Source organism: Plectropomus leopardus, chromosome 15 (genome assembly GCF_008729295.1).
Source record: "Plectropomus leopardus isolate mb chromosome 15, YSFRI_Pleo_2.0, whole genome shotgun sequence".
Lineage (NCBI taxonomy): Eukaryota > Metazoa > Chordata > Actinopteri > Perciformes > Serranidae > Plectropomus > Plectropomus leopardus.
The window spans coordinates 29,542,651-29,564,796 of record NC_056477.1 but is presented as its reverse complement, the minus strand read 5'-3'; the positions used below and the strand labels follow the sequence as shown (position 1 = coordinate 29,564,796).

The following is a 22,146-nucleotide window of genomic DNA, read 5'->3' as shown; positions in this document are numbered from 1 at the left end:
GAATACAAATTCCTATCAACAATGAGCAACAAAATCAACTTCTCTCTCCATTACTGCGGGGCTGTTTATTATCAAGGGTGCTTAAGTCACTCTCTGACATCATATCTGCGACAATCTGCTCGAAAGCTGGTGTCAATCATCGCCCAAGTCCCCTGCCGTCCTGCCCCTCCGGTCGACTTCCTAGCAACAGTCACCAGGGCCGGGCCATCAGTATGCAGTGGGCGCCGTGGTGGACGTGTCTGTAGCTGCTGCTCGGCTGGTTGGAGGGAGTGGATTAGATATTATGGTGGCTGCTGATTTGCAGTTTACCAGGAGAAGAGAGGCAAAGAGGCAGCAGAGAGGCTCTGAGGAGCGCTTTAATCTCCCTCTTCCTTCTCACTCCGCTCTCTTCATTTTCATTCCATCTTTGTCGCGACTTTCCATCTCCTCCTCTGTGTATTGTTCCTGCCACCCAACCCCCCTCTCCTTCTGCTCCTTAAGTTGCATTCAGTGAGGTGGGGTCTCCAGCGCAGGGGCAACGTTTCAAGGTCACAGATGTGTGGTAAACAGGGCTACATCAGCTGCTGCTCACGCTTTCCAGAGGATGAGAGAATCCAGACACAGTCCATATACGACCCATGATAAGAAACATAAAGACAGAAGCACATGCTTGACATTATGCGTGGACATGTTCAGATGTGTGGTAAAGGGGGCGTTTTCCCCAGGGCTCCATGTGACAAGGGTCAGCAGCCGTTTAACTTTTGGTATTTGGACATAAACATCAATCACAGCGTTGGAAAGAAGCTCTATATGCAAACCATCTCTGATCAGGAATGCTGGATGAATGTTTTGACAAATGACCTTTTAGGAAATACATCTTTTTACACACACACACACACACACACACACACACACACACACACACACACACACACACACTCAGGTACATGGATTAACGTACACACAAGTACGTTGAGCTGGTACGTGCGGTCAGAGACGAGCCTCTGATGGAGAGCCCCGGCTGGCAGAAAAACCCAGTGACCTTTGAGGTAATGCCGTCCACTCATTATTCCACGGGGCAACTGAGGGAGGACGAGCATCCGAGGAATGGATATGTGCTCCACACATGAAGGGTCAAGGACGAGAGCAAATCGTGCAGTCATTAAAAAGTTCCTTATTCTCAGTTTTATGCGTTCCATTGGTGGCGTGCCGAGGCCTCGGGTCCCTGTCTGAGTAACACTGACCACAGCCCTGACCCACTCCCAATACTGGAGTATATGTATTTCCAACTCTGACGTCCACCGTAGTCTCCCACGATGCATCATCGGCAAAGTAAAACAGGTCTAGTTACAACCTGAAACATGGGTTAGGCGATACGGCTTTAAAATATTACTGCAATATTTTAAGGCTGTATCACAATATATTATGTCCTTTAAACTAATGTTAACTACTAGAATTAAAACAATTATTGAATGAACTGCAGTTACAATAAAGTAAAAACATGGGAACAATTTATTCCTGATGTTCGAGATTAAGTCATTTCATACATCGCACATGGAACAAGCCGCGCTACATCGAGTATATTTGATATATCGCCCACCATTACCTGAACCATGGCTTATTCTCAACAAACTGTCCTCAACTTGGTACAATATTACATTATCTCACTGAAATGATGATCTGAATAAAATATTTCAAAGACCAGCATGCCAACTTGTTCACAGTGACATTACTAACATGCTGATGTTTAGCAGGAATAACGGTGCCATGTACAGTACAGCTGAGGGTGATGGGAATGTCATGATTTATAGTTCTACCATAAACCAACAGACTGACCATCCCCAGAGCAATTACACTAGTGTGGTTAAAATTCCTACATTTTATGATTGATTCCTCTGTGCTAGATGTATTTGCAAATTCTTATGGGTTGAGACCAATCTTTCCTCTCTACTAGTGCTAATTGTCCTGCAGGTTTTTGTAAAATGCTTGCAGCCTTACTAAGAAATATCATGTGGCCTATAAAAGCTAAAAAATGTTTCCATTTCCATTTTTCGAATCGCCCGAAATACTACCGCATGCAAACGTAAAAACTTTTTTACAATAAATGGGAGTTTTTTCATAACTGACGTGTTTCCATTCGGCGTATTTTATATTTTCAATTTCAATTTGCTTAATTCTAACCAACCCAGCTTTATAGGTGATCCAATGGCTTATATATATATATTTGGATTTATATGATTGGTTGTATTTAATATTTTTTACCTTTTTCCCGCCCCATTTCATATATACCTATTTAAATGTTATTTGCAATGTGTTGATGGCTCTAATGAAGGCCACAAGCTGAAATGTGTCGGTCTACAAGTGTTGCTGGAGCTCTCTGATCTCTTCTAGACTCTCTTCATTCTCCCTGCACCTTGGAAGATGGTGCCAGAAACTTACACTCAAGTTCAATTTGCACAGTTTGAGGGTAAATGGGAGCCCACCTACTGTCAACATCAATGGCACACTCTCTCTCACTCTCTCTCAGCTGCACACTTGTATTGAACACAATCTGGCACCAGGATGAGGCACAGAAATCTGCGGATTTCGCTATAAACTCTAGTGCGGGTGCTGATGGATCTGTTTCAATAATGGCTGCTGGAAAGCCCTTCCAGATCACCAGTCAGCAGCATGATATCTGCTGAGCTGCCAGTGCCCAGTTTACCACCACCACCTTGCTATGGCTTGACACACACATACACACTCTCAAAGGAGAAGTAACACACAAGTCTGGTGGCTTGGTAATAGCAAGACAAAGATGTCTCTCTAAAACCAATCAATAATGCAGCGATAGAGAGTACACATCGGAACAATCCAATTCCCTGCGAGGACAGCTTCTTAACACTTTGTGCTGCATGTGAGAGTGTTACTATGTGATACTGTACGCAGTGAATGGGAAGGATTGTGTGAGACTCAAGGTGTTCCCGCACACATTTCCTTGTTCTGTGCAGCCGCCGAAAGTTCATTGAGTGCAGCTCTCAATCCATATGAGCACGGCCTCCAGACGTCAGCACAAGAATATATGGAAGGAAATTCAACCTCCAATGCTACTCCCACAGCATGATCTGTCACATACCCCCTCCTAACAGCTATGAATCAGATGATCTGGTCTATGACATTGACCCTCACCCTGTGCTACCGAGCCATGAGGGGGACAGTGCTGGTGCTGCTTGCTGAGATGATGTGGAGCTAGTTAGGGATGCTAACCTGTCAGTGGCTCTGAAGGCCCTTGTGCACCTCAGTGCAGATGTGAATATGACTACGCTGGCTCGGCACTCCAACACACAGAGCTCACTAACACCACAAACACACACACGCACACACAGAGAGCAAGGTCCTTACTTCCCTCAAACATGCACATTTACAAGTGTACTCTGGTTCTTTCTACCTCTCACACACACAATGATCCATATTTTAACATGCGACCCATTGTCCTTAATTCCACCTGACAATCTGCTGCTGCATAATTCAAGCCTGTGCTCCACTCTAGCTCTCTCGCTATAAATAGCATGTGGTAACACTGGATTCTCACACACATATCAGAAATAAAATCTTATCTACACAATTGAATCCCACTAATCCAGTGCTCATATGAGCTAAAAAAAAACCCCTCACACTAGTCAGCAGCAGGGCCATGTGGGACCATGATGTGGTTGCATTAGAGTCTTGATAACTGGAATTATTGGCTTGCAGCTGTGTGCCTCCATGAACCAGTCAAGTTGCAGTTACAGTATACATCCATGTCTGTCCAGACTCATATGTAGCCATGACAGTTAACTATGCTTCAAATATGGATGTTTCTACAAAGAGGCCACAATTTCTATAACGTAGATGCTTCAAACATCTTCAACCTGGTTGCATGGAAGAGCTCTACAATCAGCACAGTTCAAGGTGGACACCCAACATTAGTGTCACCAATTCAGTATCTGTCCAAATGTCAGAGGGGCTTCTATGTCTGAGATATGACGTGAGTAATGTTTTTGCAGAATATTATAATGTTAATGAAGTTGACCTTTGTTTTTGTTTTTTCTTACACATTTGTGTGTAGTATTGTCATAATTAGAGTATGAATTCTTGAGATATGGTCAAAAACACATTTTATGAGGTCACAATGACGACCTTTGACCACCAAATTCCAATGAGCTAATTCTTGAGTCAAAGTGGACGCTTGTGCCAAATTTCAATAAATTCCCTCAAGGTGTTCTTGAGATATTGTAATCATGAAAATGAGACAGACGCAAGTTAACAGCGACCTTGACCTTTGACAACCAAAATCTAGACAGCACATCCTTGATTTCACATGGACATTTGTGCCAAATTTGTAGAAATTTCCTTTAAGGTGTTCACAAGAATAAGACAGACAGGGTCATAGTGACCTTGTCCTTGACACCAAAGTTTCATCAGTTCATTGTTGAGTCAAGGATGACATTTGTGCCAAATTTGAATAAATTCCCTTGAGATATCATATTCACAATTATGAGACAGACGAATGGTGTACAGAAGGATAGATGGAAATAAAACCTGAAAACATAATGCCTCTGATCACAGCAATCAACTTCACTGAGGCATAAAAATTACTTATATCAACTGATTTTTGTATTGTGATAGGGAAGACAATCCAGCTAAAAGTCTAAACCCCCACTGAAGAACACTTGATGCCAAATTTTCCACCTCACAGTTTCATAGTGTTGGACAAAACAACCACAATTCAAGGTCCGCCTACAAGCCTGTTTCAGAGCTTCCAACCATATCAGACTTTCAGGACACTGAAAAGTGCTGATGGTGAGAGATTGTGAAATTGATAGCAGAAAGGATGTGTATGTGGTCACATGTGTACATCCTTAGGACATATAAACTTCTGCTAGTCAGCACAGCTCCAAGATAACAGCTGGCTGAGTTGTGTTTTTGCTACTGTGAAGATTTGCATTGGAGAAAATGGAATCCTAGCTGAGTTTTTTAAAATGCCTTTGGTTGTAACATAAAGCCTGCACTACTCCTGAATCCCATGCTATAGTTAACACCACTCTATGAGACATTTTCTGTGATGAGGCGGCAGCAGTGCTCAAAATGAGGTCAAGATGATGGATAAATTAAAAAACTCTGAGACAGAGTTAGAGAACAGTGAAGCTGTTGCCAGCTGAGAGTGTGCTGTTATTCATCAGGAGTGAGAGCAGCTGGAACAGCAAAGGTTAATATGGAGGCTCTGATAGAGCTGCACAGCAAAGTCGGACAAGGAGACAGAGGCCAACTGGTTCATATGGAGGACATCCTCTAGGACAAGCTGAGCAACTCTATTGATTTTCAGTCATTCTGGAAGAGAGCCTCAAAAGATCTCCAGGGACAGTAAAAGGAAACCATAACTACAGTGACGTACAGGGTTCTTAAACAGAAATAACAGCATGAGCCAAAGAATGGAGACTTGTAGATCTGATACATATCAACACTCCACCATCAAGACGGGTCATTGAGAGGATGCCGCTCACTACCTGCTCATAAAACTGCCACATTTTTGTGTCAGGATTTAAAGTGCTAAAGATGCTGCCTCAGGATGTGCCGAGGCAAGTGAGAGACTTGACAGCGTCACTCACAAGACACATCAGCTGAGCTGCAACAGGGAGCACCGCGTCAGCACACATTGCTGCATCTTCAGCACAGAGGGCAGCACGGATCTGCAGCCTGTTTCTGACCGCTCAGTCACAGCTCAGCTTGAAACGTTGATCCAAGTAAATAGGTCTGATGCTGGCCTCATTAATGGAACATCCAATCAGAGCTATTCCTCCATAGCTAGCTATCTACCTAGCTATATCCATGCTAGATCTAAAACACAGGCTAACTAGACCCAGCAGTTTTTCAACATATAAGAAAGCAAGGGGATACAGATGACATCCTCAAAGATGAGATAAAAATGGAGATAGATCTATTTATCCTCTAAACATGGCATGTCATATTGTTGCCAAAAAAGCTTGTTTGGAGTTTGTTACATGACGTGTGGGGAAGCCTCGAGATTACTGGGAGCAGGTAGTGTGGTCAGGCCAGACAAAATTTGGGCAAATTGCAACCTTAGAAATGCAAATTTCTATCTGACATTTTTTCTTAAATTGAGTTATACATATATTCTTCTTCTGTGGCCACCAAAGTGTAAAAATGCATACATTTTTACACTTTGGTGGCCACAGAAGATTTATTTATTTAGAAAACATAAAGGTCCATATCCTTTTTTTTTGACTATTTGGAATGAAAAACCTAATAACTCTAAGGTGACAAAATATGTAACATGATTTTCAACTAATTTAATGAGTGTTTATGCAATATTATACTAATAAAAGTGAATACTTACATGACACTGAGAATTGATTCAATATCTGTAAAAGAGCCAAAGTGCACCCCTTGCAGACTATAAATCTTTGGAAATGCTGGCATCATGTTAGTAGTTTTCTGTAGACGCACATATTTGATTTATAATGTGATTGCTTGGCCGCCTGAGCACAACACTGTAATTTATTGCTCATTTAATGGACACTTGTTATGCACAAAGAAATCCATCCCATTTATTAAACCATGAAAGAATAAAAGACAATGTTATAGACATGTTCCCATCACATCAGGTGACATTATTTTGTAATAGTTTTCACGATGAATTCTTTCCCCTTGTGGTTTCATCCACATAAGACACTGAGCAGAAAAACATTAGAGAAAATGCAGGACTGAAATGGGAGCCACAACCTTGAACTGTATTAAATTGCAGACTTCTATCTGTCTAAATGGTTATCTGCAGGAAACTGCAACGCCTACTAAATCCACTGCTCGTAGCGGGTTGTCTTCCTCTCTGTGTCCATGTTTGTCTCAGCCGTGGACTTAAAGGTGCTAAAAGGCCAGGGGTGAGAAAAGCACACAGGAGTATTGCGCCAGGCTTAATTGAATTTCGGTGTGCGTATGTGTGAGATTGCTCAGCCAGGTGGCATTGCCATGTCCTACTAAGTCCCCTCAATATCGCTTGGTCCATTTCACAGACTGGCTGGGTGATGACATGGACCCCCTGTTTTTTTTCTTTAATCTCAGCACTGCCTGCCGTGCAAAGGCCAGATAGATTTATATTTCACCTTCGAATCCAGCAGAAATACATGCAGCACTGGCTGTGAGTACATGAAGCCAATAATGTAACTCATGCAACCCAGAACATTTATCTCATGTCCTGGACCAAATCTGGAAAACTACAGTGCTTCTAAAAACCTGTGCTTCTGCTTAATAGTGTGACAAATGTGATAAATTCAATCAGTCAACATCACATATATGCTTTTATTTTTTGTCTAAGTGGCTTCAGTGTGTGCACTTTGTGTTATAGAGGTCATGTTTCTAAAGTCTCATTAAAGGGAGATACAAGTAAGACTGTTGCTGTGAAGGAATTTCCCCTGCAGTGATTTAGAGTGGCTCAACATCATGATACGCTGTATCACCGTGGCTCAGAGGCAGAGCAGGTTGTCCTCTAATCAGAAGGTCAGGGGCTCGATCCCCGAAGTATCCATGGGCAAGAACCCCAAATTGCTCCTGATGCTGTGCCATCAGAGTGTGAGTGCGTATGGAGCGTATGCTGGCACCATGTACAGTAGTAGTGTGTGAAGCTGTGTGTGAATGGGTGAATGTGACATGTAATGTCAAAGTGCTCTGTGTGGTCAGAAGACTAGAAAAGCGCTATTTTTTTTTCACTATTTTCACTAATATGAAGTTTTATTGTTAGGCCATTATGGGGTATATTATTGCTTCTTAAATGACAAAGATGACAGATTTAAAAGAAAATTGTAAAAACTTCTTTGTTGTTCATTGCAGAACACAGAGGGCAGTGAGACGCCATTAGAGGTGCAGTTTTTATCAGCTGACATGCTTTGGTTTTGGTTTTAGTGATTTTGGTTCCCAGAGGCTGTAAATTTTTGTGTAAATGCATAATTGTGATTATGATTGATGAAAATGCATCTCATTAAATGTTATGTAAACCACTAACAGAAGGTCTGGAGTAATTACATAGAAAGTAATTAAAATATTGGCCAGAAGATTTCAAAACAGGCATTTTCCTCAAATCGTATTTGGGATGTGATTTAATAACTTGTAACTTAAGCAGTAAACCAGGCGTCAAAACATCCCTTCAGAAACCTCTACATGACATCACACTCTTCCTATGTTTTTCTCGTGTAATCCTGTCGAGAGGACTGGATCACTATTTTTCCCTCCCTCCTCTGCACCTCACCTTCCCCTCTCTCAGTTTTTCCTGTCCAAAGCGCTCCTCTTCCTCCGTTCCTCTTTCTTGACATTTCTGAATGAACGTGCTCTGGATGAGCAGGTTGAAAGATTATTATCTTCCCCGGAACCATCCGTCTCACCACGGACCATTTAAAGGATCGCATTATATCGAAAAACGGTGTGGGGGGGGCAACCTCCAGACGATGTCATCTACTAAGGAATTAATAAGATGGGAATTTATTATCTATCAGACAGCGTTCCCCAACAGCCCTCAGGGAAGAGAGGATGCTTTTCATTTCTCTTTGGCTTTCTGGTCTCAAACAGGTGGAAAAATGTCAAAGAAGGGCAGAGGTATGGCGCTAACATATATCATAGGAATCAGTCTGTTTCTTATTGCAACTTTTTAGTAAGAGAGGAAGAGAAAACAAAAACCCTCTAAAAACATAAAAATAATATGAATTACTGCCTCTGCTAAGCAGAATTAGGGTTACGAGATAATTACTAACTTGTAGTGAATTTCTGATATTGCCTTGAATAGTGACTCCCGGCGACTCTACTGCATGTTCACGTTTGCTGCTATGCATTTTTATTTCTCTTTTGATCTACTTTTTACCTACGTCTTTTTGTTTTCTTGTAAATATGAGGGATCATTGTGGAATAAACACAGTATAAACTCAAACAGACTCAGCAGAGTAACTTGCCAGCTCGTGTTTGCCATACTGCCTGTGTTCTGTTTGGTTATAATGTCAAATTACCAAACAGAGTGTAAAAGTATGAGCACTTCTCAGTTTCTCCTTTCTGTACGTTCAGCTATTTGAAGATTTAGTCATTTTGTGCAGATTTTAAAAGAATTTTTGAACTAACTTTTTGTCTCTGTGTTCTTCTATTGTTCTTTTTTGCTTTATTCATCTTGTATATACTGTGCTTTGATATCCCTTTGCTGCTGTAATAATGCAATATTGTAACAGTGTCAGTGCTGCTTAGTGATTCTGGTTGTGTATGTTTTTCATGCCAGTGCGGCACTTAGGTTCTCACAAACCACAGCCTCTGTAAAGTCTGAATAAGTATCAAAGCATCATTCGAGTGACACACAACACTGTAGTAATTCCTACCTCTTTGAAGCATGGCGAGGGGTTGCGCATCTGCTCCAGCATGGCCCATTTGACGGTGGCTTGCCGGATGTTGCCATCATATTCCCGCGAGCTCTGGGTGCCGCTGGGAGTCCCGCGGGAGCGTTCATACCCTGGCTCATTGAAGTAGGGTTCAGCCACCAGAATGAGGGACTGCACCGACACTAGCACCTACAGATCAACACATGAAAAAAGAGGCAGGGAGAAATGGAATCAGGTGGTGAAAATATTCAGGATTCCCACTGTGATCCAAAATAGATACTTAATGAAATCTACACATTTCAATGATATGAAAGTTAGCTTGTTTATCCAGAAGAGCTTAGATTAAAACCACATTGTAATACTGTAAATGTGTCCAACTGGTTGGTTATAATCCTGATTTACTGGTAAATTACCATGATATCCCTTCAGTGTCCTCAACATTCTCTTAAATAATCTTGGCAGTTGTGGACACTTAGGAGAGTCAGACAAAAGCAAGAAATATTTTGGAACCATAAAGATACATCCTTCAATATATCTTCATTAACAGCTCGATTAATGCCACGGTCTGTCTCAAGGAGACTTGGGACGTCCTCTTGCATCATTCTGTCCATTCCAAGCCGCCACATTACCAACAATGACGATGTTGGGCTTGGAGGCCTGCCTGCTGGCCCCGGCCACACTGGAGCCAGATGAAATTGCTCCATCGAGTGGATACCATTGACCTTCAGCTGCTGCGATCTGTCGGTCTTAAACCGGGTTGCCAGGTTTTAGATCTGATATCCAACCCCGTTGATGACCTATGGAGCACTAGCGTTGATGACCACTTGATCCCAGCCCACTCCTCTGTATCCTTTTCACCCACTCCCCTTATTTTCCATTATTGATCCACAGCATGCTAACTGGAATGATAATCAATGGAGACATCTCTATGCACTCTCCAACCCCGCAAATGAGGGAATTATGAAAAAAAAAAGAGCAGGGATCCATTTCCAGGGGCTGCGTCTCGCTGGCTGATGGATCAATATGTATGGAAAATGAATGCACTTGTGTTCATGGCTAACAACCAAAAAATGCTCTTTGTGTGTCAACATGTTCAAGAGCTTGTGTGTGTTTTTTCCTAAGCCTGTGCACCACTCTGCAGCCAGTAGTCCCTTAGTGCTATACATTTTCTAGTGCACACACTGTAAGTTAAAATCCTGGAGGCTTTAGATGGTGAAAACACAGATTAACTGCTGTCTTTACAAAACGCTTAGTGAGTCAACATCTTCCCTAAACCATAAATAACATCTGAAAAATGAAATTCTTAGTGAACACTGCAGCCTTTTCAACAACCCAGCATATACACAGCAGAAATATTGGTTTCTGGTGTCCAACCACAAATATCTGTAAAAACTATTTTAACCAGACTATCTGAGAGCAACTGTACAATGGTGAACGTGCTTCTTCAGACATGGAATGACCCTTTTCTTTTGCCAAGACAGTATTTTAATTCAAAGCTTGACAGGTTGGCTACAATTAATGTCAGCAGGCAGGTTTCCATTAGAGATTTGCACAAAACTTTAGCAATATTTTAGAGATTTCAATAAAACACAATTGTGAGATGACTACGGTTCCACTGAGTGATGCAATGTGACTTCTCCTCTAGCGATAACATTCAAAGAACTATGGCGAAAAACATTAGCAGCTTTATTTCTATTGCTGACACTGCAAGGCCACGTAGGTGTTATGGAGCCATAATTTAAAGGCGAGCCTCTTATATGTGTGAGTGGCCACATATGAGGGATTTCTGGGAGGTGATAGTCCACGATTTCACAGAGGAATGGTGGATTCAAAACTTCCGGATGATCCGCTCAACTTTTGAAGAGTTATGTGATGCAATAACAGCTCTTGTAGCTCCTGCTGCATCATGAGGGAGCCAGATCCTACTGACAAGCTCATAGCCATAGCATCATGTGACCTAGAAAAGACAAAAAAGTCTTTCCACTGCAGTTTTGCAAAATATGGCTTTTCTGAGTTGGCTGAAATACCACCTCATTGTAAGCATAAAAACTTTTTTGCAATAAATGGGATTTTTTTCTAAGTTGATGTTTCCTTTGGGCATTTTTAATATTGGCAATTTCAATTTGCACAATTTAAGAGTTAATGGAATCCCGCCTAGTTAAGTATCTTTTTAACCACGCATCCATACGATAAATCTCAAAGTAAGACAACAAAAAAGCTAGAATTATTGCCTTACAGTTGTATGCCTCCGGTCACCAGTCAAGTTTCTCTTATAGTTCCATCCAAATCATGTTTTGTGAGATCACCGTGACCATTGACTTCTCAGCACCAAATTCTAATCAGTTCATTCCTGAGTCAAAGTGGATGTTTTTGACAAATTTGAGGAAATTCCTTCAAGGCCTTCGCAAATTATCGCATTCACAAGAATGACACGGCTGTGAAGTTACAGTGACCTTGACCTTTGACCGCCAAATGCTAATTTGTTCATCCTTGAGTCCAGTTAGATGTTTGTGCCAAATTTGAAGGAATTCCTTTGAGGCATTCTTGAGATATTGCACTCATGAGATAGGGATGTACGTACGTATGGACATCCTGAAAACAATGCCTGTGCCATCGCCAGCATGGAGACACATCAAAGTTTTGTGTGTTGGGCTTTTGCAAAAGTAATTTTAAAAAATTAGAAATTAAGATGACAGAAATGTTATTTACAAGACTACAAACTGAGGATTTTCAGAATAAAGGCAAACGCTATCTGCTATATCAAGGCTAAGAACAGATGGCATCTGAGCTCAACATGCTATTAAAGCCCTCTGATTGTCACTTGAAGATGAGCGATCTGTCCAAGCAGGCGTTTCCTCCAGGTTCAAACGATACTGGCTTGTGTTTGGTTTGATTAACTCCCACACCATATCAACAAAGCAAAGCAATATCTTGGCTTTAAAAGGGATCCTTCATGTCAGTTGTTGAAACACCAAGCCCATTAATACAGGGCCCGAGGTGGTGTAATGACAGGGCCCAGATAAACTACAGCCTGCAACACAAAGACTCAGACAACAGCCCTGCTGATCCATCCAGACAGCTGACTCTGTCCTGATGGATCTTCAGCTCACCTGTAAAAAGCTTGAGGTCTGTGGGTTCCATTTCTCCTCTGGTCTCCCGTGCCATGTGTTGAGGATACTTAAACAAACCTGATGAATACACACACAGAAAAGGAAAAAAAAAACAATTGATAAGAAGTTGATTTTAGTTCATGGCTCCATCTGTTGTTAAATTGGACTTGATAGCAAGCTTTGAAATTAACCTTTAGGGTCTGCTTTAACATTACACACACTCGTATTGCTCGGCGCACAAAATGCACTTCTCAAAATCAAGCTTTAAAAAATATTACACAGTAATATTACTTTCTACTTGCATTGAGTTTATTTTTTTAACCAACATCAGTCCTTATTATAAATACCAAATATTTATTAATGTTCAGAATTCAAAGCCTTTAAAATCCAGGTTTTCGTCATGATGCCACTATGTTTTAAGATGAAAAAAAAGAGAAGAAAATAATTATTTTCTGTTTGCTACATACAGAGTAGATTATTATTTTTGGATTATCACAGTTTGGGATATGTCAATGATTACCAGCAACTTTGATTTTTATACATGATTATATTTTGAGCACACACTCATACCTCTTTGCACACAAAAAGTGTTTTGAAAATCAGGCTATAAAAAAATTATTATACATTAATATGATCTTCTGCTTTCGCTGAGTTTATTATTTTGTTTAACCAACATCAGTCCTAATCATAAATATTTAAAATTCATGAATTTTCACAATTTTAACCCTTTAAATGCCTTTTTTTTCATAATCCCACTATGTTTTTAGATGGAAAAAAAGAGGAATTATTTTAAATATACAACATGCAAGGTAGTAGTGAAAATAACATGTATTTTCTCCAAATGCCAAATATAGTAAAAATGATGTCATCAGGTAGAAAATAGTCGAAATGACAAATTCTAAGGCAAAAGCCCAGAATGACACCCAGAAATAATACAATACATGTTTTTACGGTTTGATGGCTGTGGGATCAAAAATGTCAGTTTGAATGGGTTTCAATGGAGCATTTTTTGTACTTAACAGTCTGAATGGAACAATCTAGTTTCCACAGTGTATTTTAGACTTGTTGTCGAAGCTAAGCTGGAAATTCCAAGATTAATGAAAAATACACAATCTTGCCAAAATGTATGCCATATACATTAACACAGGCCAAACTATCAAAAAAATGATCAATGAAAAGCCTGTAAAATACAGCAAACAGTCCCTAAAGGGTTAAGCAGTTTCTTATTGTTCCTATTTAACTTCAATTAATGCTCATTTGTTTGCTAATGAAATTGGTCCCGTCATTGATTTGCCTGTTTCCCACTCTGCAGCAGACTTCAATCACTGTGCTGAAGCAGTTTGAACCTGTTGCAAGGCTCACAGCTGCCCATCACCAGTTCAATTTTAACACCCCTCAGCAACAAGCTTCCTCTGATGCATCTCTCCTCCATTTAACTATCCATTCATCCCTCATCAGCGTGCTGAATGACAGATCCCCCTTTGCTCTACCTCAGCCCCAGGTATTTATTATAGCAGCTGTCTGAGCCCATTATTGAAATACATGTAGACTGTCAGCTGCTGCTTAATGAGGTGCTGCTGATGGGGTGAGCTTAGGCACCTTGACCCCTCAATGAAAGGAAGCCAGGAGCACAGAGGGAGAGCTACATATATTCTACCATGTCTGCGGAAAGCCTTGGGGGATGTCCACTGCCAAATGTCAATTTTAATTAAAAACTTGACGTCTGATGAGGACAGTTTTTAGAAACAGGGGGTTAGTTTGACACTTCAGCACCATATTGGGTTCTTGATGGACAGCCAGGCAGGTTCCTTTTCTTATCCTACTCACATCACCGTCTGTGGAGATAATCCTCAACACCAGACTGACTTTTTGTCCATCTGAACTTGCTTTGTAGTCACTCCTTGTGTTAGCTATGACTTTGACAAATTCCTATTATAAAAATCCTGGGATCATATTATAAAAAATGATCATAATATAGTCCAATTTAATTTAATTTGCATTAACCCTTTAAAACCTGGATTGATATCAGTTTTCTTCTGCTGTGTTTAAATGCCTTAAATGCCTTTCACAAGTATTTAAGAACTTTGACACTGTGCCAAAAATTGGTATCATTTCTTTTAAAAACATGTAAAAAAGGCAATGAGCAACTTGGCAAGAAATGTCCTGAAAATTGCAATAAAATTAGTAAAGTGTAACAAGAAAAGAAACCTGAATATGAACAGAGTGAGAGAAAGTAAATTACTATAAAAAAAGTCCAGAAAACTAGTAATTACAATTATTATAATAATAATACATTTATGAAATTATTTGTTTGAACTTTTTAACTTTTCATGTCATTTCCTTGTTATGTATTTATTTATTTACTTGTATCATTATTATTATTATTATTATTATTATTATATTATTATTATTATTATTATTTTCTTTTTTATTTATTACTTTACTTTTTTGCGTTGATTTTCAGGAAATTTTCTCATAACTTCCAGTCATTTCATGCTAATTTTTGGAGGATTTCTTCTAGAGCTGCTCAAGGCCTTACAAGGACCAATTCAAATTCCAAAGGTCGCTCATTTCACATTCAGTGTAATAAAAGCGGTGCTATTCTTAGGCTAAAACTAGAAATAATTTGTCAATGGAAATTTAATTTTGGTTGGAAATACCAATTTTCAAATTTATCATTTTGGCAAAGATAATGTAAACACAAATGGTCACAATGGCACCCTTTATTTACAGTCATAACTTACGAGGGGAGCTGAGTAAGTATTGCCCCCAACTCAACTGCAAACAGATTTTTTTTTTCAAATCTGTTAAAATTTGGTACAAACATTTCTGTATGAGTCTTCTTGAGATGAGTAAAGTTCAACATGGCCAGTGCTCAGAAACAAAAAGCTGTCACTGAATTCCTTGTTGCAGAGGGAGAAACCCCTAAAAATATCAACAAAAGACTGGAAAATATGTACAAGGATGAAGACAGCCTTCGAAAAATATTCAAAAACTTTATTTTAAAAAAAGCACTTTTATATTAACCTCAAGAAGACCCATGCAGAAATGTGTACCAAAGTTTATCAGGTTTGAAAAAAATCTCTTCCAATTGAGTTTGGGGCATTACTTTTTAACTCCACTCATACTTAATGTTGTGGTTGAGATTTTTTGAAGTAAAGGGAAATTAGGTACATATCCACAGTCCCTGTATTACATACAGTAGCTGTTAGTTGGCACACCACCAGTTTGGATGGGTATCATTAACAAAATGTATTTTGGGTATCAGGGTATGATTTTTACTCAAATTTCATCCATCAGGATTGAAGGATTCAAACAGATCAAATCCTCCATTATGTTTAGATTTACTTGTTTGAAGACCAACATGAACAAGCATTTTTCAAACTTACTTTGCCATCATTGTAGAGGTTAGGGTTAAAGCGCACGCTGTGTCCGCCGGTGGTTTCCAGGTTGACCAGCGGAGGCGAGTTGGGATAGTCTTGTGGAAAATACACGTCAAACTCGAAGCAGCCGTTGGCGTATGGGGTGTCGGCTGGGCCCGTGATCAGAACCTGTAAACACACAGAGGAGGCTTTGATAAAAATGGACTGAGAAAGGGTTATTAATCACACACGCTGAAGGAGGGTTAATTAAAGAAAGGAGGACACAGTGATAACAGTAACTATGGATTAAACAAAGGCCAAACGGCAAAATATAATGGTGAAATGATGCTGACACTCTTTCAGGCTGTTCCACAGCCACATTGATTCAATTAACAACAAGGCTAAAGGGTGAAAATAGCAGAAAGAAAGAGAGCAGTTCTATCCACGGCAATCATGGCATTTGTAACCAAAGAAAATTTATGACTTGAATAAGTTAGAATAGCTCATTAATCAAAGAAACATAGGCACTGAAAAAATGTTATAAGGACCTGAGTTTACATTAGGGATCTGCATTGCCGTCATGTAAGGGAAATAAACTCAAACACGTCATGCTAAACTTTTTTGCTGCTTGATTCAAAGGAAAAGTCGCAAAATACTAATTTTCCAGAGACATTTATAAATCTGTGGATATTTTTTTTAAGCATTACAACACCTGTGAAAAACACTGATACAATGACACTGGCAGCGCATGTAGATGCAGCAGCCAGTAGCTCCTCAAATCCTTGCTACTTTTTTGCTATATTTTTCTATCTTTTGGATTCCATGGTCCCTTCAGCTGAAGCAAGACTTTTCAACGATAGAGAAGCACTTATCCACAACATCAGGAAATGATCCCCATAATAAAGACGATGAGAAGTGATTCAGGCTCACTCAGCAATGGGAAATCAGAGACTGCTCTGCACACATCTTTAAAGAGGCATGGTTAACCCCTAACAGCCCTGATCAAGCTGTTACACTGGATGGGCGGACCTTGTTCAGAGCCGACAGGACACTCTGATGCAATTTCAAAAAATGCACTGCAGAAATTGCATGATGCTACCAGCAGCAACATGCCAAAGAACAGGATGGAATTTTCATGGCAGCTGCTGATTTTAATCAACTCATCCTTGAACCCCGAAGATGTAGCAGGATCAAGGACAAATTTGTATTTTTTTTTTTTTTTAAAGTAGGTTTACAAAAGAACAAATCAATCTTCCTTTTACCTGTGAAATGACTCGTTTCACTATCAAGATGTGATTCATTTGGTCATTACATTTGGTACGTCTAGCTGAAGGAATAACTAATTTTTATCCGAATTTAAGTTAGCGGAGGGTGAAATCGGAAGCAGCTGGTTTGGCCAGTGTGAGTTAGCTGGTCCGCTGCCAAAAGTCACATGCTTTCTATATGAACCCCACGATGGAGAAGATCTGGGTAATTTCACATCACAGAAGTCAAGCTCCTTTGCCTTCATCTGTCGCTCATAAGGATTTTAGCCCTATGGGCTTGAACCTTATTTATTATTATTAGTGTAAATACAAATAATCTAACAGTAATATCCCTAATATAGCATTCAGTGTCTATTTAAAATCCAAATTAATATCTGCAGTACAGGCTTCAATTATTTGAGATTTAAGAAAAGACTGAAGAAAAATATTGCATACATGAGCTGTTTGGAAATCAAACCTAGAGGAAGACTTTAGAAGACACAATGAGAAATGTACTCTGGTGTAGATGCTGCATTGTAAAATGGCTGTTTGGTCAGTGAAGCAGCCCAGGCCAATATGTGGCTGATCCTCACTGGGCCTGTGCATTAGGGAGGATCGGCCAGCAAATAGCAACCCATGTGTAGCGCTGTACCAGCTCCAGGCCACTATATGAGCCTACTGGATTATTTAGGTGAATGTAGTGCTGCCTTAAAATGCCCCTAAGCACCATCTGTGGAGAGCAGTTACACTGTTTACTGCAGTGTAATCTATTCACCAAGACAAGCAGTGATTTTGGAGGCTGAAACAGAGGCAGTGGCAGCAAGCTCTCAACCATTTCATCAAAGGTCTCTTCAGGTCAGTTAACACTTATTGACATTTAGAGGTGATACCAAGTCAAAGGCAACTGGATATGTTGCAGATTTCTCAAAGATGTTTTATCTCTCATCCATAAAGTGCATCGTATCGTATCGTATCGTATCAATGAGTTCCTACAGTTCTTCGGACAAAGCAAACACTGAACATGCTCAAGGCGAAAAACCAAGTGGGCCAACAGCACAGGTCAAGACTCAGCCCAGAGCCTAAAGAGCTCTGTACACATTATGTACATACTGAACACAGACTGGTGGTGTGAAATAGGAGTGAAGGAGGCCATCTATGTCAAAATGGAACAACCATCACTCAGAGGAGGAGTCCACTTGACAGCCACTTAATGGGTCTTCAGACTAAAAAGCTCTGTGTTACAGCCACATTAGGAGCTGCACTAGTGGGCATGATTTATGTATTCAGGTACCAGAGAGACATGAAGTAAGACCCAGAAAGTCCATTTTGAGAGACAGATCAATGAGCATGAGGGTTTATTAGATGCACAGCAGTTCATAATCTTGGATTAAGATAATGACTCATGCTCATTGTTTGTCCCTCCCTTACAAGTGCAACAAAGCTAACAAGAGAGTCAGGATGATGTCCAACAGTGTGTAAACACCCACACAGACCAAAGAAGATGTTCAATCTGCCAAAATACGTGAAATCCCCTTTGTGGGTACACCATAGGTGTGCAGGCCTCATGTGACTCAAAGGACTCTCACATGACAGCCACATATCGACTCTCAATGCGCGAATGACCCTGCTGTAGATACACAACTGGGACTCCGTACCAATCGGTGAAAACTGAGGAAGCTTCTAAAATTATCAGTGAAAACGGCTATAAGATATCTGCCTCAAGTCAGGTTGCCTGGCTGGAAGCTAAATACTACACAGGAGCATTTCAGGAATAGACTGCAGCCCCTTTTAAATTGCTGGTTAGAAGCAGGTATGTCACACAATCATTCTGCCTCACTGTTCTCCATAAAAAGTATGATCGCAAAATAAGGGGGGGGTGTTCTCGCCTTTAAGCCAACAGCGGAGGTAATTACAACGCCGTCATAAAAGGAACAGCCAGGAGGAGATGACCTGTCCATGGACGGTATGGGTGTGACTTTTTGACATGTTACGAATGTGACCCACCGGGGGTGATTTAAAAAGCAGCTAGCAGCAGATAGCAGACAACTCAAAGAACAACAACCAAAAATGTCCCCAAAGTGGCAGAACAATGACGTCAAAAAGGTCCTTACTCTCAGGGCAGAGGACAACATGTTCCACGATATAAAGACAGTAAATAACTGTTAATGCTATGTTACCATGCTGTTATTGTTTAAGAAACACTGCCAACCCATGTGTTATATGTCATGATAAGGCCACATTTAGATGAGAACGGGCCTACTAAAAACAGAAAAGTCTTCTCTTGAGTTCATATGATAACATTGTGAGAACGATCCTCCAGTACACGGATCCTTGAGAAAAAAAAAAAAAACAAACTGAAAACTCTGTAGTATACATGCTAGGACAGTAGTGGGCGGTGTAACTTTGTAATAACACACTGTAGACGGACACCACGCACCTGCACAAAAAGGCGTTCTTCTACAGAGCGCTGAATATAAACAAACAAGATGGGGGTGAATGCACTCACTAGAACCAACAGCTTTAATAACCTCAGCAAAGTCAGCAGCACAAACACAGCTCGGTAGTCTGCCATTTTTGTTACTGTTTCCCTCCAACTCACACATGGCTATCTGTCTGAAATACAATGCTCATGTGCAAGGTGCGGCTGTGACGTAACCATTCTCTCAGAATCCGCGCATTGCCAGTTTACACCGCGACCGAAGGGGTAGTGTTTTTAAAAAATTACACTCTAGAACTCGGTTTCGAAAGTCTGCTCAAAACACCATTGTCGTGTGAACAAAAGGCCAAACTGCAAGTTTAACATTTCATGCAATAACTGTTGCCTTGTAAACGGCCCCTAAAGACCAACGCTACTTACACCTTTTTTTTCTTCCAGGACACCAGCATGCTCTCTAAAATCACACACTGTAGTGACATTATGTTACTTGCTTCTGTGTAAAAAAGCAAAGGGGTGTCATGAAGGGATTTCATTGCGGCTCTACAGCACTATCTCTGTGTATCAAGGGCTTGCATTTTGTACAGGAGCTTAAGAGACATACTAGGATGCATGTGGATATTAGTTCTTTCAGAGAAATGTCCTGACCCTTGTCTAAACTACCACATCGGTCTTCTTCAGTGGTACTGTCAGTGTCAGGGTTTGTAAAACTCAGATGACTCTGCAACTGCATTTGCAATCCTTTTCGAGGCCTTTGAGCACCATTCATGCATTAACTTTATTTTGACATGAACATTCAGACCCAACACTTTTATTGCACTTCCAACCAAAGACTGGTGTGGAAGCATTTCAGGACTAAAACCAACTGTGCGTCTGTGACAGGGCTGAATACTTGCACCAATGCATTTCTGGCACTAATATAAGGATGCAGGGTGAGGTAGTGACCCCTCACAGATCATAAGATTTCCACCTCATCAGCCACCGTCCCTTTCTGCTGATGCTGCCCCTCGGGCCATGCTATTCTTGGGGGAAAAGTTAATTTTGGTGGGTTTGTATGAACATGTTTGCAGAACAAAACAGTGCACTGCTGTGACAGGACTTTTGGCTATGGGCAAAGATCTTTCCTTTTATACCCCCTTGTGATCACTGCTAGTCTAAAATATATCACGGCTGTTCTGGTTTGTGATGAAATTACCTTTTGTGCTTTAAGGTCTTTCTTGATATCAAAATGCATGACTTGGTGACTTTTATCTACATTTTATGGCAAAGAGGGGAACGGTATTCCCTTAGTTGTTGTCATATATATTACAATTTTTCCCAATTGTGAGTACTTCCATTGTTTGTGCACCCAACACTCACTATTACTACAAAAGATGTAATGCTGTGATGTGTTTGTCTGTTTTCTATTTTGTTTCTGACTTTGTTGTTGGTATGCCGCTGCCTCGCTGTTATTTTGTTGAAACTGAGCTAAACAGATGAGGATTTTGACATTTAGCAAAGGAGACTTTGCCATTAATCAACTTGTGGGGTGAGAGCCATTTATTAAATGTCACTGGGAGAATGAGTAAGAGCTGTCATGACAAGTCGTATGGCAGAAACGCCAGATGCAGCAACGCTATACAAGTGTCCCATCAGTCTTACTCAGCTCTCAAAGCATTGGTCTCCATGATTCACCAGATACAACACTACACACCAAACAATGCTATGACACAGCTTAGAATGGTGCTTTACCTTCATGATGTCCAGTCTCTCCTCATCGCAGCGGACAAAGACACTGGACGAGGACGACAGAGGCAGAGAGGTGGACAGAGTGACGGCCTCCTGGGCGAGGCGGCGGGATCTGGCTGCGCTGTTTGTATCGCTGGCGTTCTTCACCTGAGACATGTAATGGTAGTTGACCTTGAACATCACTTTTCCATCCTCGTCTTCCGATACCATTTCAAAGGTGTCTGCAAAGACAGGAGACCAGATGGAGAAAGTTTTCAGAGGAATGTTCCCATTCTAAATTAAACAATGACCAAAAATAAAATTGTTTCCTGTAAACACTCAAAATAACATCTATTTGTTTTTTTTTTTACATTGGCCATGTTTAAATGGATACTAAGTCTAATTGCGATTTGAATACGGCAATAACGCATGAAAGAAAGGTCACTTGAAACATAAATGTGGGATATTTTGTGTTCCCTTCATTTTTACTTGAGAGCTGAACTCCTTACCTACAAGGTAATGGAGGCTGAGTAGTCGAATCACTGCTGAAGATGAATTGTGAAGATAAACCATGAATTGTGAAGACGCTCGACACCGTTCTGTTCTCCTCTTTAAGTCGATGCGGCCAACGCGTTCTCACTGTACCTGCTCCCCTCAGTTGTATAATAAAAGCCCGTAAACGAGAGTAACACCTTGTGTCCGCGGTTGAACTGGAGGGGAGCAGGTACACTGGAATTCTAACATTCTAGAACTAACAACATTCTATAATTGCATCCCAACATTTTAGAGCTGTATCACTCTAAAACTGTAACAATCTGCATTGTTATGAGAACATTCTAGAACCCTAAAATTCTAGAACTGTAAGGGTGCTTTCACACCTCCCGTTTGGTTGGGATAAAACAAACTCAGGTTTATTTGTTGGGTTAG

General features: G+C 40.5%; 1 protein-coding gene across 6 annotated transcripts in view; it reads right to left on the bottom strand.

Moving 5' to 3' along the window:
- Positions 1–22,146, bottom strand: part of birc6 (baculoviral IAP repeat containing 6) — a 138,565-nt gene that overhangs the window by 6,000 nt on the left and 110,419 nt on the right. For all 6 annotated transcript variants that reach the window (XM_042501765.1, XM_042501768.1, XM_042501766.1 and 3 more), the window contains exons 68-71: positions 21,244–21,461; positions 15,862–16,023; positions 12,473–12,550; positions 9,363–9,551 (exon numbers count right to left, since the gene is read on the bottom strand). In XM_042501765.1, coding sequence (XP_042357699.1) covers positions 9,363–9,551; positions 12,473–12,550; positions 15,862–16,023; positions 21,244–21,461 — 647 coding nt within the window. The remainder of the gene's footprint in view (positions 1–9,362; positions 9,552–12,472; positions 12,551–15,861; positions 16,024–21,243; positions 21,462–22,146) is intronic.